The sequence below is a fragment of the Prinia subflava genome, chromosome 12 (assembly GCF_021018805.1).
Source record: "Prinia subflava isolate CZ2003 ecotype Zambia chromosome 12, Cam_Psub_1.2, whole genome shotgun sequence".
Lineage (NCBI taxonomy): Eukaryota > Metazoa > Chordata > Aves > Passeriformes > Cisticolidae > Prinia > Prinia subflava.
In genome coordinates, this window is record NC_086258.1 from 2575980 (window position 1) to 2591207 (window position 15228).

Sequence of the window (15228 nt, forward strand, 5' to 3'; positions counted from 1 at the left end):
ATTGCATCCAACCCCAAGGGAGGGCTCCTGGTGTCGTGATGCCAAACCTCCCCCAGGAGTGGCTCTGGGAAGAAAAATCAGCACACGAGTTGTCCAAGTGCGTTTATTTCCTTCAAAAATAGGTGATTTCTTCGTACAAAATACCACCCCAGTGGCTCTGCTGGGTGTTAAAAAATAGGGGATAAGGGAAGAAAAACATCATTTGGTCCTGGCTACTGCATTTGGGCTAAGTGACCACTTTCCACATGCTCCCACCACGCCCTGGCTGGGCTAGGGGAGGTCACAGCTTCCAGCTTGGGGCACAGGCATGAGCAGAGAGACACAGAAAACCTCTTTAAAATCCCCCAAACCTCTTTAAAATCCTCCAAACCCAGCCCTCTAACGCCCAAAATAGGAGGAAGGGACAGCCCCATTCCCAACCCCTCCGGGCTCATGTCAGGATCAGGCTCGGGGGGAGCTTGGAGGGCTCCAGACCTGAGCCACTCACTGATCCCTCCCTCCAAATACGGGCATTCGTACTACAAATAAAAGCAAAAAATAAATACATTTGACACTGGCACTTCAGGTAGGTCCTACAGATAAACACAGGCTGAGGGGTGGAGCAGGGGGTTTGGCTGGACCCATCCCAGGAAAAGCTGCCCTAACCACATCCTTTTCCCTAAAAAAATTGGCATTCACTCCTTAGAAACCCAGCTGGGAGGAACAGGGGCTGCACAGAGCCCACACCTGCTTTGGTCTGAGCAGGTGACTTTTCCACCATCAGCCCAAATTCCCTGAGGATCCCAGGGGAAAAACCTCAAATCCTTCATTTTATTTTCTGTGGGGCTGCCACATCCAGGGATGACCAGAAAAACCCCACAAATGCCCCTAGGGTTGTGCTGGAAATGCAAACCAGAATATTTTTATATATGTATCTGTAGAAAGATATATCTGTAGAATCAGATACAGATCTGTACATACACAGATCTATTTATATCTGTCTCTCTAGATACAGACATACAACTAAATATAGATATGCCTATATCTAGATATATCCATTTATAGATACACATATATCACACACACACATTATAGATCATCAATCAACACAAGAGTGATTTAGCTGCTTACTAGCTAAAAAAAATTCACATAAAAACCACCAAAAAAGCAAGTTTCCCCTGGGGGGATCCTGCTGGGTTCAAGTCCAAGGGTAGAGAGCACGGGGCACAGCCCCCTGAGGAGGCCCCAAGGCTGGGAAAGGGGTGGAATGGGGAATCCCAAGGAATCCCAGGGAATCCCAGGGAATCCCAGGGAATCCCAGGGAATCCCAGGTATTTCTGCCCACACAGGCACAGAGGTAAACACAGCTGCCAAGGGGGCTCGACCCCCTCGGGGTCAGAGCATCCCCAGAAGTGCTCAGGGTGGGGTGGCCGCTGCCCTGGGGGGACACAGGGCCACCCCGCTGGTCCCAGGGGACAGTGCTGCGGGATGCTGGAGACTGCTGCCCACGCCTCCCCCCTCCTGCAGCTCAAAACCGGACAGACAGATGGACAGGCCATGCAGGGAGAGCGGGGAGGGGTGAGAGCCAGGGCAGGAGCCACCTCCAGCCCTGCTGCCCCCAGGTTTGGCAGGGACTCTGCAGTGCAGGGGCGCTGAGGGGGCCCATCCTCCTCCTCCTCCTCCTGGCAGGGAGGCTTTGGGGTCCCTCAGAAGAGGCAGGAGCGGCGCAGGCCCCGTGCCCGGCCCAGCTCTGCGGCCAGTGCCCGGCTCATGCGGGTCGTGGTCAGCCTGGCGCTCTGGGCAGCATCCACTGCCCTCCTCAGAGACCAGTTCAGCTCCTCCAGCTCCTCCAGCTGCAGGCTCAGGCAGCGCTGGTGGCCCTGGGACCGGCGGGGACGCTCTGGATGACCCAGGGGGACCCCGGCCAGGGCTGGGGCTGAGGTAGAAACTGCCGGGGAGCAGTAGCTGGGGAGAGAAAGGGACATGGGCTCAGTGTTGGGCACTGGCTGTGCCCCACAGGGCTCTGTGCCCCCACAGGGCTCTGTGCCCCCACTCCACCGTATTTCCATCCCTCCATCTCCTCCATGTCCACCCCCTAAACACAGCCCCCACCCCCAGAGGAGCTGGTGGCCGTGTCACCCCATTGCCATGGGCAAACCAGCAGGTCCCTGGCATGGTCCCTGGAAGGTCCCCCTTCCGTCTTCACCCCTGGGGGATGCTGACCCTCCCCGAGCCCCCAACCAGCCCCAGGGCATCCTTACAGCATGGAGGGCACGTAAGGCACGAGGGGGACGGGTGCCAGGCAGACGGTGGCAGTGGTGGCAGCAGGGGTGGCTGCCAAGTACCAAACTCCAGGTTGCTCCAGCTTCTCGGCTGCAGCGGCGGGGGCTGGGGGACAGGAGGCACCAGGGCCACACTCTGCTGCGGGGAGGAAGGTGGTTAGGTGTCCCCAGGGGGGTTAGATGTCCCCAGGGGGGTTAGGTGTCCCCAGGCGTGTGCATCGAGTGGCATCCCCAGGTGACATCACCCCGAGCCACTGCCCGGTGGGGACAGTCCCCAAGCACTGTCGAGGGGCTGAGGTTGTTCCTTGTCCCACCACCCAGCCCCCACGCAGGCAGGAGTTGTGCCAGGCACGGGTCACCCTTGTCACCCACCGTGTGTGGCCCTGTCCCTGCTGCCCGCCGCAGAGGGGCCCAAGGGTGCCCGGCAGGTGGGGCAGGACGTCCTCCTCGGGGTGCTGTGCTGGGGCTGCCGGGGGGCACCGCCTCCCCCAAATCCAGCTGTGGAGAGAGGGAGTCAGGAATGTCCCGTGCAGAGCCAGCCGGGGATGTTTGGGAGGAGCTGGGTGGTTTGGGGGGGCTGATGAGATGGGAGGGGGGCTTTCCCTGCAGGGAAAGGGGGGTCTGCAAATGTGGGCTCTGCACTGGTACCTGGGACAGGGCTAGGGACAGGTGACACTGCTCCCGGTGGCACCAGGAACTCCAGGGAGTCCCAGGGAATCCCAGGAGTCCCAGGGAACCCCAGAGAACCCCAGGGAATCCCAGGGAACCCCAGGTATTTCTGCCCACAAGGCACAGACAAACACAGATGCCAAGGGGGGCTTGACCCATGCAGGACCCACACGAGGTCAGAGCTGCCCGGGTTTGTCACCCTGGGGGACAGTGAGGTCTGGCCAAGGGACAGTGGGGAGAGCCTCAGGCCATGAGGAATGGGTTTGTCCCCTCCCTAAGCCTCTCCAGTTAATTAATTAAGGTCATTAGCAGCTGTTAAGGGTGGTAGAGAAGGCTGGAAGGGGCTGGGGGCCACTCACCTGATGCCATCCTGCCCTTGTGACATCGGGGACACCCCGAGGTGCCCGGCTCTTCCCGGGGTGCCGGGGTGGCACGTGGTGTCCCCGCCTGGTACCGTGTCCCTGCCAAAGCCCAGCGTGAGCATGGCCAGGGTCCCCAAGGTGACGGTGGCCGCCTTCAGCCCCACCACGGACCGCCACCAGCACCCACCTGTGTACTGTCCCCGGAATGTGACCGGGGGCTTCCCAAGGTGCTTCCGCAGGGCGGGGGGCGCCCGGGGCCCCGCGGGGCACGGCTCCGGCTCGGAGGCTGCGGCGGAGGACGGGGACGCGGGGTGGGACCCGCCGGGGCCGAGCTCCAGACCTGCAGGACCCGCCTGGGCTGAGCACCGAGGGTCCGTGGGACCGCCAGGACCTGCTCCCAGCGGTTCTGCGGCCCCGGCACACCCTGCTGCCTTCAGGGAGGGGAGGGGGCGTGCAGGGAGGAGCGTGTCCCCCCTGTCCCCACGCCAGTGGGGTCCCACTCACCGAGGTCCACGCCCCGTGGCAGCGATGCCGACCTCTCCCTCCGCGTGGCCGTGACCCCGGGAGCCACCCTGCCCCGCGCCGGGGGGCTCGGGTCCCTGCAGAGGGGACAGAAATGCTGCCACCACCTCCACCCACCAGGCTGGCAGTCCCCTCAAGCCAAACCCCTCCGTGGTCACAGTAGAGGGGGGGACAGGCTGAGGCTGGGGGTGTCCCCACGCTGCCCTCCAGGTCCCCCCTGCCACCTACCCCGAGGGTGCAGCGTCCTGAGGGGACGATGGCCCGCTGGTCAGCGGCTGCCTCCCGGCCGGGGTGACACGGGGAGTGACCTTTCCGTCGGGATAGCTGCGGGAGCCGTGCAGGCTCTCCTCCAGCCGCAGCCGCAGCCGCCACACCTCGTCCTGCAGCGCCCGGATGGCCTGGCTGCCCCGGGACAGAGGTCACAGTGAGGAGGGGCTGCAGCCAGCAGGGACCCCAGCAGTGCTGGGGGCACTGGGGCAGCATCAGCAGCCCCCGCCCAGATCCCCCACCCCCAGCACCCAGCGGCTCTGGCACACCCCAAAACCAAGGAGCCCAACCTGAGCCGGGCTGGGCTGGCGTCCAGCGCCCAGTGGGCGCCTTTGGGGGGTCCCTGTGCCACCCAGGGGGGCCTGGCCTGGTTTGGGGCAGTGGGGACACAGCCACTCACTCGCGCTCCAGGCGGGAGCCCAGCAGGTCACAGCGAGCCACATCGAGGGACGGCAGGTCGGGGGACAGCAGGGTGGGGGATGGCGTTTCGGGGGACGGCAGGGGGCTGGTCGGGCTCCCGGCCATGGCGGGGGGGTGGCCATCGGCGCTGGCACAACTCCTGTCTCCCCCCTCCGAGTCCGTGTGAGCTGGGCAGGAAGGGGAGAGCTGAGAGCAGAGACTGGGACACACCTCCCTGCAGGGAGGGTGACACCAGCACACCGGCGACACCAGCACCACGAGGAGTCTGGGAACCCCACAAACCAGAGCCAGGGCACCCCCAGTTCTCTGTCCCTCGCCAGGTCCCCTGTACTCACTGCCATCACCGTCGGGCTCCGGCCCCGCCTCGCTGCCCGCGCTCTCGGCCCAGCGAGGGGGGGAGCTGCTCCGGGAGGGGCTGCTGGGGGGCAGCCGGGCCCCCCCTGTGCCCGCCGGGGGGTAGATGCCCATCAGTGCTGTGTCGGGGGAAAGCGGGGCGGTGTCTCTCTTCCGTGGGGCATGGAGGGTGCTGGGGATGGCGATGGAAGGTCCCAGCGAGCCCGGGGTCCTGGGGAAGGGACGGGTCATGCGGGCAGGGCTCACCCCCGGCGCTCTGCACATCCCCAACCCCGCCGGAGCCAGAACCGCGCTCCCCACACCCTCAGCGCCTCTCCCGCCATCCGTGCTCCTCTCCAGCCCTCCGAATCCCGCAGGCAGAGCCCCGTGGCTGCAGGCGGGCCGTACCCCGGGCCGGGGGCAGGGTGCTCGGGGGTGTGCACGGGGGGTGACACCCTGCTGGCCTCCGAGCCCACGAAGCCGCTGTCGGTCTCCGGGGACACGATGCGCTGCTCCTGCAGAGCACGGGGATAGCGGGATGGGTGCCCAGGCCCGGGAGGCTCTGGGGGTGCTCTCGGGTGGGCACCCGCAGCCCCAGGGACTCACCTTGCGGGGCCCGTGCTGGGTGGCAGCGCTGCCTGTCCCACTGCTGCGGAGGGACAGGGGCACCCGTGGCGGCCCAGGGACCCCCAGCGGGGGCTTGGCAGGGGCTGGTGGCTCCTCAGCAGTGGCAGGGAAGGGGTGGCCCCGTGTCTCCCCCAGGTTTGGGGGTCCTCTGGGGGAAAGTGTCGCAGCTCTTCTCTCCGGGAGGTGCCTGTGGGTAGGGGATGGAGCAGGAATGACGGGGCAGAGCAACCCCAGACGTGGGGAAGTGTCCTGGTCCAGCTCTCCCACGGAGGCCGTTAAATCTGAGGTAAAACTGGAGACGTGGTGTCAAACCTCCTGCTCACGCCTGCCCGGGGACTCGACCTCTCACAGCACTTACAAGGGCGAGGTCTCGAGGCTGGGCCCCTCCTCGAGTGACCGTGTCCTGCAGGGGACCTTGCTGTGGCCACCGTCCCCTGCCGCGGGTGCCTCCTCCTCCCCCTGGGACCCGCTCTCCGCCAGGCTCAGCTGCTCCAGGCTCAGCGACTCCGGCAAGGACTTGAGGTGCTCGTACCTGGGGGGACCCGCGGGCAGGGGCGGGTGGGTTTGGAGCCACGCTCCGTGCCCCCCCTGCCCCGCTGGGAGGGCACTCACTGCTCCAGCAGGTCCCCGAAATCCTCCTCCACTTGGCGCTGCTTGTGCCAGAGGGGCCAGGGCAGCCTCCCTGCCATCCCCTCGCTGTCCCCTGCTGCCCCCCGAGGACCCTCCACCAGCGCAGTGCTCTGTGGGCACAGCAAAAGGCGGTGAGAGAGGCAACACCCCATAAAGGCAGTGGGTTGAGGAACCTTTGCACCCCCAGCTCACCTCGGGGTGCGGGGAGTGGGCGGCCGGCGGTGGGGACGGGGCTGGGGGGCAGCGGGGCTGCGGGAGGGGCTGCGGGAGGGGCTGAGGGAAGGACTGCGGGAAGGACTGCGGGAGGGGCTGCGGGAGGGGGTGAGGGAAGGGCTGCGGGAGGGGCTGCGGGAGGGGCTGAGGGAAGGACTGCGGGAGGGGCTGCGGGAGGGGCTGCGGGAGGGGCTGCCGCCTGTCCCCCAGCTCCAGCCGCTCCTTCAGCCCCTCCAGGCACAGCCCCAGGCGGTAAATCTCCCCTTCCACCGTCCTGCAAGACACCAGCCATCAGTGCGGGAGGGGGACAGCGACCCCCGGGGACTCTCCGGGGACTCTGGGGAGGTGGTAGCAGGGAGACTGAGCACGTACCGGTCAGGATCAAACCCCTCCGCAGCCTCCGGGAGCTGCTGCCGGCCCCGCAGGTATTCCCGCTCCAGCGCATCCTGCGCGTCCTTCAGCATCCTCATCCTCTGCGGCACAAGGGTGCGGGGTCACAGCCTGTCCCCTGGGCCCCCGGCACCGCCACCCCCCGTGGCCCTGCCGCCCCCCGGCTGGGGTCGGGGAAGGGGCTGACGCACCTGGAGCTGTTCCGAGGGTGCGGGGGTCCCTGCACGCATCCAGCTCTCGAAGGATTCCACCTGGCCGGGATTGTACGGGCTGAGCCGGCCCGGCTGTGCTCCCCCCATATGAAGCATCCCCAGAGACTGCTCCAGCGCAATCCCCCCCTGCAGCCCCTCCCCAGCCTGCCTTCCTTCCCAGCTCCTTCCAGGCACCCCATAACACTCCTCATCCCCACAGCCCCCCCCGCAGCATCTCCCCAACCCCTCCAATCCAGACCCCCTCCACACTGCCCTCAGCACCCTCTGCAGCGCCTCCCCAGCCTATCCCTGTAGTGCCCCCCAGAACTCCCCCCAAATCCCCTCCTCCCTGCCCCACCCCTGCAGCCCCCACCTGCAGGACTCTCCCCAAAAGCTTTTCTCCATGGAGCCCCCCAAGCCCCCTGCTCAGAGCCCCCCAGCACTCCCCTCTGCAGCTCCCCTTCCCTGCACCTCTCCATGCCCCAGCGTCCCCCGCCCCCGGTCCTTACCTGTGCCTGCAGCCGGCGGCTCTGCCCCGCCAGGGCCCGGGTGAGCCGGGGCCCGGGGCAGCGGCACGGCTCGGGGCAGCTGGGGCAGCGCCCCCCGGGCACAGGAGGGGACCGAGGCTGGGGCGAACCCCCCCGCTCCGACCGTCCCGGGGCTGCAGCTGCGACAAAACACGAGGACAAGTGACACCGGTGACCCCAGCGCGGGGAAGGGGCTGTGGGGGAGCATTCCCCCGAAGCGGTGAGGGAGCAGGGGACATGGGTCAACACACCTGCACCTGGCGAGGCCGGGGCTGCGGCCGGGGCTGCGGCCGGGGCTGTGGCCGGGGCCGTGGCCATGCCGAGGGCCGCTGTCCGTGCCTGCGGGATGCTGAGGGTCATCACTCGGCTCCCGGAGCCCACGGTGCCCACGGCGAGGCTGCGGCTGGGCTGCGGCGGGTCGGAGAACAGGCTCACCTGGGCAGGGAGAGCGGGTTTGGGCAGCCAGCCCGCACCCCGACCCACGCACCGCGCCCCGGGGCACCTCACGGGCACGGCGTGGGGCGGGGTGACGGCGGGGACACGAGTGCGGGGGTCGGTTGGCACAGCCCTGCCTCAGTTTCCCCACACGCGCAGTGGTGAAGGGCGGGAGGTGGCAGAGGTGACACGGGGACGCGCTTCCGCCCGTGGCCCTGCCACCTCAGAGACGTGTCCCGCCATTCCGGGGACAGTCGGGCTCAGCCACAGCCCCGGCACGGAGGGGACCCCGCCGGGCGAGGGGGGCGCGGCGGTCCCCAGGGTGCTGCGGGCTCTGCGGTGGCCTCAACCCCCTCCCTGCGCCGGGACTGCTCAACCGCGGCTCCCCGGGAGGAGGAAGAGGAGGGAGCCCGGGGGAGGAAGATATAACAAATAACCTCAGGGAGGGGGGAGCAGAATGGGGAACCCCCCCAGGCATCCTGAGCCCCCACCCACCCTGGCGCCCAGGCGCAGCTGGTCGATGGTGTTCTCAGCCTCGGCGTACTTGGTCAGCAGCTTGTGGTAGTCGTCCTGCGAGGAGGGGACACCAGTGGGTGACAGCACCCGGCACGGGGGATGCCCGAGGGGTGGGTGCTAAAGGGGGAAGGCAGTCCTGTGTGGGGACAGCAATGCCAGGGGAGTGCCATGGGTGGATGCAGAAATCCCCTCTCCAAAACACCCGACCCATCCCTGCAGATGTGGCCCCCTTTTTCTGCGCGGGGACAGCCCTCCCGTTCTCCCAGGGGGACAAACATCCTGAAGGTGACAAGCTTTGGGGGGCGGCCGCCATTCCGGGGGGACACGAGCATCCTGTCTCCAGCCTGCACTGCCCACACATCCCTGCTCCTTCCCTCCTCGCCAGCTCCACGCAGGATGGAGAAGGCGTGACCAGCACCAAACCCCCATCGGTGTCCCAGAGACGGTGACACCCCCATGTCCCCTGCACGCCCTGCTCCCCCCACCCTGGAGAACCCCCAGCACCGCCCCCTCCTCTCTGGCTGGCGGGGGGAGAGCCGGGCCTTACCTGGAGCTGCTGCACCAGCGCCGTGGCCTGTCTGGGGGACCTGAACTCCTGCGGCAGCCCGGCCGTGCCGGGGGGCTGCGGGGACGGCCCCTCCCCGCTGCTCAGCAGCACCTCCCGGACGATTTCGGCCGGGGATTTGAAGGCGATGGGGCCGCCGGGGCCGCGGGGGCGGGCGGGCAGCACCCGGCCCCGGGGTGGGCGGTAGCTCTGGTCGAACTTCACCCGCGCCTCCACCTTGGAGAGGTCGGGCAGGGGGTGGTTGAGGCGCCCCCGGCCGTACTGGGTGCCCTCGGTGCCCGTTCCCGAGGGATCCCTCGTCCCCTTGGCACCCGTTCGCCTCCGGGGGCTCAGGGACCGCGACTGCCGGCCGGGCTTGGGGGGCACCGCCGCGGGCGCTGCTTTCTTGGGCACCCGGGATCGGTCGTGCCCTCGGGGTGCCGGGGGATTCCCGGCGCTCTGGGGCTGCCCGGTGGGTGCCAAGCCAGCGGTGCCGGGGGCTGGCATCCCTGTGCCAGCTGTCTGGGGCTCGGGGACACGCTCGGGGCTGCGCTCATCGGTGGAGAGGTGCAGGGGGAGGCTCCGTCTCGGGGTCCACTCCTGCCTGTGCCCCTCGATGGTGTCCCCGGCCGTGCCCCAGCCCCGGCGGGACGGGGTGCCAGGGCCAGGGCTGGTGTCCGACAGCCCTGAGGTGTCCCCGCCGTCCGTGCTGCAGCCCTGGGGCTGGCAGAGAGCGCGGCCGCCCCTCAACGCCTCGGGGCTGCCGCAGGAGCCTGAGCCCCAGCGGCCCTCAGAGGACAGCTCGGGGTAGGGCTCCCCATCGCCCTCTGCCCCCCAGGGCCCCTCGTCCCCCCCGGAGCTGCCCCTCTCCTCCTCTTCCTCCTCCTCGGCCGGGTCGTGCCGCAGGTGCCAGCGCCCCTCCTCTGCCGGGGACCCCTCCTCTGCCCGGGACCCCTCCTCTGCCGGGGACCCCTCCTCCAGGTCCTCACTGTCACCTGCAAAACACGGGCCCCGCGGGGCTGTCGCCACCCAGAGCCAGCCGGTGTCCTCCGCGCAGCCCCCTTGGCTCCTGCAGCTCCTGGGACATTTGGGACCCCCCCTTTCGGGCAGCACTCACCCCACGGTGGGCTCCTGGCACCCTCCCCCAGGCCGATGACCCCATGCTGGTCCATCCGCCTTTCAAAGTCGTCTTCTTCCTCCTCCTCCTCCTCCTCCTCCTCCTGCTGCTGGCCCCGCCAGCTCCTGTGCTCTGTTTGTGTCCAGCGCAGCCATGGTGCCGGGCTGGCCATGGCCGCGGGCGCGCCCGCCCCGTCACTTGTGTCGCTTCATGGCCCGGCGGCGGTGACGGCGGGCTGGGACCTCCTTGTCGCGAATGTAGGTCACAGCATCGCCGCCGCGTCCTGCGGGGCCGGGGGAGAGGGAGGGATGCTCAGCGGGACGTGGTGGGCTCTGTTTGAGGTGTTTCCCCCACGCTGGCAGGGGGAGGTTTTTTTGGCAGGACAGGTTTGCCCCTGTCCCCCAAATCCCGGGGACAAGAGCAAGCCCCGATGACACCCTCGGATCAGACCCACTCTGCATGCCACCACCAGGCTGGAGCTGCCACATCTCTCCCAGCCGTGAGGTCCTCGTGGGGAAGGAGCCTCTCAAGGTCACCCCAAAAGGTTTGTGTCCCCCCCCGGGAACACCCAGCCTACGCTGGCACCCTGTGGATGTCACCCCAGCTGGGTGGCCACACCCTGGGGACCACCAGCACTGCTGGGGGGCAGAAGCACCCCAAAGACCCCCGTGGGTGTGGGGGCTGACAGAGAGAGGGAGCAGAGCCCAGACCTGACACACAAATTCCCCTGATGATCCCAGAGCAGGAGCTCCCCCCTCACCCCCACCCGGGGTTTCCACCAGCAGCTGGAGAAACGCCGGATGCCAAAACCCCAAACGTGGGGTGTGGCAAGAAAGGCCACGGGGTTTTCCAACCAATGTCCCCTCTGCTTGATCTGAGTCCCATAACCCCAAATTTTGGCCTGGGGGGTCAAACCAGGCATTACCAGCCCCATGCAGGGGACACTCACCCTGTACCAGCAGCCCCAGGACACCCCCGTCACCGTGACCCCATGGGGAGTTTTCTGAGCACCCCAAAACCTTCCTGTGCCTGTGGGGCAGCCGAGCTTTCACAGAAGGAGGAAATGATGTTTCCTGCAAGTTTGCAGGTGGCCACAAAAGTTTTAACCCCATCCAGCCCTGCGCAGTGGGGGCTGAACCCTGCTCCCGCAGCATTTCCCATCAAAACCTTTATTTTTTAATCCAGTTCAGAGCAAAACGCTGTAAGAAGAGATGGGAGGGAGATCCCTGGGACCACCAGCAGCTGGGTCCAAAAAACATCAGCATGAGGATCTTCCAGGAGTTGAGTTTTATTGCCCCAATAAAATTGGGGCAATAAAATTGAGTTTTAAAGCCCCAAAATTCAGCCAGGTGGACCCCATCCTTGGAAATTCCCCCAGATTTCCAAAGGGAGGGTCCAGCTGGCCCCATCCTGGGATGCTGCTCACAATCCCAGGGATGCTGGGGATGTACCCATCACTGTCTTGGCCTGTCTTGGCACATTCACAGGCAGCCAATTAAGCCAGCTCGTTACTGTGTAATTAGTGGCATGCAGAGGACAGCTTAATGAGCTAATGAAACCACAGCCCAGTGCCTGGGGTGGCTGCTCTTAGCCACAGGGTGCTGCGGTGATTTTGGGGTGCTGCTGGCTGGGGGATGGTGGTGATGAGGAGTAAACCTATCCATAGCACCCACAAGCTCCAGGAAAAGTCCTCTCATCCACTCCCAAGCCTCAGATCTGCAAATTCCTTGGGTGTTTGTGAGGTTTGAGGTTGTTTTCCAGCACTACCTGGCATCATCCTTGCACCAGCCTTGCTTCCAGCCCTGCCTGCATCCTCGGGGCATTCCAGGCAGGAGTAACCCCCAAAACATCCCTTAGGGTGTTGCAAACCTCCTGAGGGGTTTGCATGAGGTTTTCCCTATACACTGAGTGGATAACCCCATTCTCCACACCCGGAGATGCTCCACAGCTCCTCTTGCCACCGGGAAGGACGGGGCTGCCCATGGGATTCTTCAGACTCTGAGCTACTGAAACCACAGAGGGATTTTGGCTTTAGCTCCTCCCTGAGCTGGGATGTTTCCAGCCCCAAGTCCTTACTCAGAGATCCCCACCAAAGTGCCTCACATCCCACCTTGAGCCCTGCAGGATCCCAGAGGGATGAGGGGCCCCAGACACCACGTCCAGGATTCCCAGAGGGACAGTGCTGGGTGAAAGGAGCCTGGGGCTCCTGTTCTCTTGGGACAAAGGGGGTTAAAACATCCCCAACCCATTTCTGGTGTTTCTTTAACCCCATCCTGGGGCTAAAGTCAAAGGATGGGGATTTTGCATCTCTTGAAGGAGTCCATGCCTAATCCACATGCCACTGGCTGTCACCCCGTTTCTGAGCAGTGGTTCCCATGTGCACAGCCCACAGCAGCTGCAGTCTGCAGGATCCACTTCCAAACACAGCCACAATTACTGCTTTCCCAGAAAATCCCTCTGCTGATGGTAATGGTGGCAACAATGAAAAATCTCGGATGCTTTTCTCTCCCTCTAAGTGATTTTCTCGCTGTTATGGGAGCACAGAAAAGCTTGAAAAATGATGTGGCTTCGTGCGCAGCAGCCACAAATCAAACAGAAACAATCCCAAATGTATGTGCAGAAACATATCCATATATTTTAATGTCCCCTATGAAAGCCAGGATTTTTGCAACAAAGAGCTAAAAAGAAATTTTAAAGCCTCAGCTAGAAAACCCTGAGCTCTGCTCTTCCCCAGCCTCTCAACCCCTCTCCTGCCCTACAAATCCCAGCCAGGGCTGTCCCAAAATGTGGCTCGGCTGAGGGAGGGATGCTCCCAGCAGTGCTGAGTGCTGCCCTCAGCTCCGAGCCCCCGATGCTCTCTGCAGGCAGCGATCCCATCCCTGTCCCACTCCCTGCCCCGAGGGAAGGACGGAGGTGCGAGGCTGAGCCCGCCCAGCTCCTTACAGGGGCAGGGGAGCAGCGCCCATCGAGGCCAGCACGGAGCCATCGTGGCTCCTGGGTTTATCGGTGCTGACAGCAGAGGAGACGGGAGCATCCTCCGCCCCAGGGCTCGCTCGGTGACAGGGAAGGGGGGGACAGGGCTGCTGTCACTCTGCCTTCACTGTCTTGTCAACCCCGGGCAGAGCAGGGGGGCTGGGGGGGGCTCTAAACCCCACACCTCCATCCCCACATGCCCTGAGTGATGTGGAATTACCCTCCTTCCCAAAAATCACTTGCCTGGGATGGGTTAAAGCCCCCCCTGCACATCCGTGCCTGTCAGGGAGGCAGAGGGGATTAACCCCCGCCCCAGGCAAGGGATGGACGTTTTGCATCTCTTTTAGGGAGATTTGAAGGAGGCCAGAACGGCCTCGGGCCGACACTTGGCAAGGGATGTCTGCGCTCCAGGAGGGAGAAATTCCTCGTGTATAAACCCTTTTTTAAAGCCCACAGAGCCCCGTTTTTATAGGCATGAAAGAGGGCAGAGAAGCGGAAACGCTGCGTTCTTAGTTTGCATTATTTCCTACTAGAACAAGGGCGGGACCATCACAGCGAGGAAGAGCCTGACAAACCTCCCTGGCCCTCTGAAAGCACACGCCTGTCACCATCACTCCAAAGCCCACGTGTCACCCCAGTCCCAGCGGCTGGAGGGGCCGTGTCTCCCCCAGCCCCCCCATACTGGCACACCCCCACGGAGAGGCACCAAAACCCCGTGGAAATGTAATTTTCCCCATCACTCGCACCGAAGCAAAGCCCCATGGCAGGACAGCTCCTTTTTCCCACCCCTTCCTGGCACTGGGACCCTCCTGTCCTCGCCGGGGACACCCCGGGTGCGCCCCCAGGGCCGGGGGCGGGTGGCCGTAATGCCCCTCAAGGACAGCCTTAATCCCCGTCTGGAGAGCGCTGCCGCTGTCCCCGCCACAGCCGGTGCCGCTGAGATCCCTGCTTAGCACAAGGCAGCGAGAGGCGGCGGGGGCACGGCAGGGCGGCTGCCCGGGGAGATTGTGCTGCGGTGAACCAGCCACAGCTTCTACCCTGTGCCACGGCCTCAACCTCTCACAGCAAAGAAATTCTCCCCAATATTCAGTTGAATCCCGCTCTTTGTCAGTTTGAAGCCATTCCCTGTGTCGTGTCCCTCCATCCCTTGTTCCCAGTCCCTCACCAGCTCTCTTGATGCCCCTACAGGCGCTGGGAGAGGCTCTGAGCTCTCCCTGGAGCCTTTTTATCCCCATCTCTCCCAGGCTGTGCGGACAGTGCCCGCCCTGCCGCGCTCTCCGCCTGCCCTTGAACTTTAAGAAGTGATTAAAGCCGTGCCCAGGAGGTACCGAGAGGCTGCGGCTGAGCACGGGACACCCGCGGCACCCTCGGGCACCCACCGGCTGCCAGGAACACGGCTGCCCTTTAAATAAAACACGGAACTGAAGCTGAAAGCTGCCGCGGCCACTTCCTCGGAGGAGCCGCCGGCACTCCCGGCCCCGCAGCCTCCGCCGAGCCCGGCCGTGCCTCCGAGCCGCCTCCGCAGCCCCTGACGAAACCCTCCCGGAATCCTCCGGCCCCGGCAGGGAGGAGGCACCTCCAGATGAAAAGTTACGACAAGTTTCCTCGGGGCCACGAAGGCTGCGATGGCGTGGGGAGGACACGCCTCGGCAAGGAGCGGCGTGTCCCGCATCCTCCCGCCGTGTCCCGCATCCTCCCGGTGTGTCCCATGTCCTCGGCCGCAGGGACCCCGCCGGGGCTGGGGGTTCCCCCGCTCCGCCCAGGGACCCCAAGCAGCTCCCGGCTGCGAGCCAGCCCAGCCCGAGCCGGGCTCAGCAGAGCCGGGAGCTCTGGATGCGGCCCCGGGATGGGGCCCGCGGGCTCTGCCTCCAGCTGTGCCTCCAGCTGTGCCTGCGGCGGCTCCCCGGGGCCTCTCCTTCCTTCCAGCTGCAGCAGGGCGGCTTGCAGGGAGCAGCCGAGCCATCCCCGCCCCCCCCGGGCACAGCTGGGGCACATCTGGCCCGAGGGCACCGCTGCAGAGGCGCCCCCAGCCCCACGAGCGCGCTGCCCACCTGTAGGGAGGGCCCGGCCGGCGCCTCCTCGGCCGGCGCGGGGCGGCTCCGGCTGTGCTCCCGATCCCGCTCCCGGCTCTGATCCCGGTCCCGGTCCCGCTCCCGGTCCCGATCCAGCCCCGGCCCGGCCCCGCCGGACAAAAGCGCGGCCCGCGGCGCCAGGGGGCGTGGCCTCCCTCA

The 15228-nt window shown here is 65.5% G+C and overlaps 1 protein-coding gene and 1 long non-coding RNA gene across 4 annotated transcripts; one reads left to right on the forward strand and one right to left on the reverse strand.

The window, feature by feature from the left end:
* Positions 1–89: 89 nt before the first annotated feature.
* Positions 90–15217, reverse strand: AKNA (AT-hook transcription factor). Of its 2 annotated transcripts, none has more exons than XM_063410126.1 (22): positions 15049–15217; positions 10025–10307; positions 8911–9902; positions 8343–8417; positions 7664–7847; positions 7395–7552; positions 6886–6945; positions 6677–6777; positions 6284–6578; positions 6074–6201; positions 5820–5993; positions 5441–5648; positions 5243–5349; positions 4837–5066; positions 4482–4668; positions 4043–4216; positions 3797–3891; positions 3480–3632; positions 3290–3391; positions 2634–2759; positions 2241–2397; positions 90–1944 (listed from the first exon to the last, which is right to left on the reverse strand). In XM_063410126.1, exons 2-22 carry the CDS (start codon positions 10194–10196, stop codon positions 1686–1688), a joined length of 4137 nt encoding a protein of 1378 aa, XP_063266196.1. In that variant the 5' UTR covers positions 10197–10307; positions 15049–15217; the 3' UTR covers positions 90–1685. The 2 variants fall into 2 exon arrangements, with proteins under 2 accessions (XP_063266196.1, XP_063266195.1); XM_063410125.1 differs by having other exon boundaries at positions 2241–2400; positions 15049–15216.
* Positions 10189–15039, forward strand: LOC134557277 (uncharacterized). 2 transcript variants are annotated; one of them, XR_010082010.1, is made up of 3 exons: positions 10189–10281; positions 10387–10568; positions 13345–15039. It is a non-coding gene; the product is annotated as an uncharacterized LOC134557277 (long non-coding RNA). The 2 variants fall into 2 exon arrangements; XR_010082009.1 differs by having other exon boundaries at positions 14242–15039.
* Positions 15218–15228: the final 11 nt, after the last annotated feature.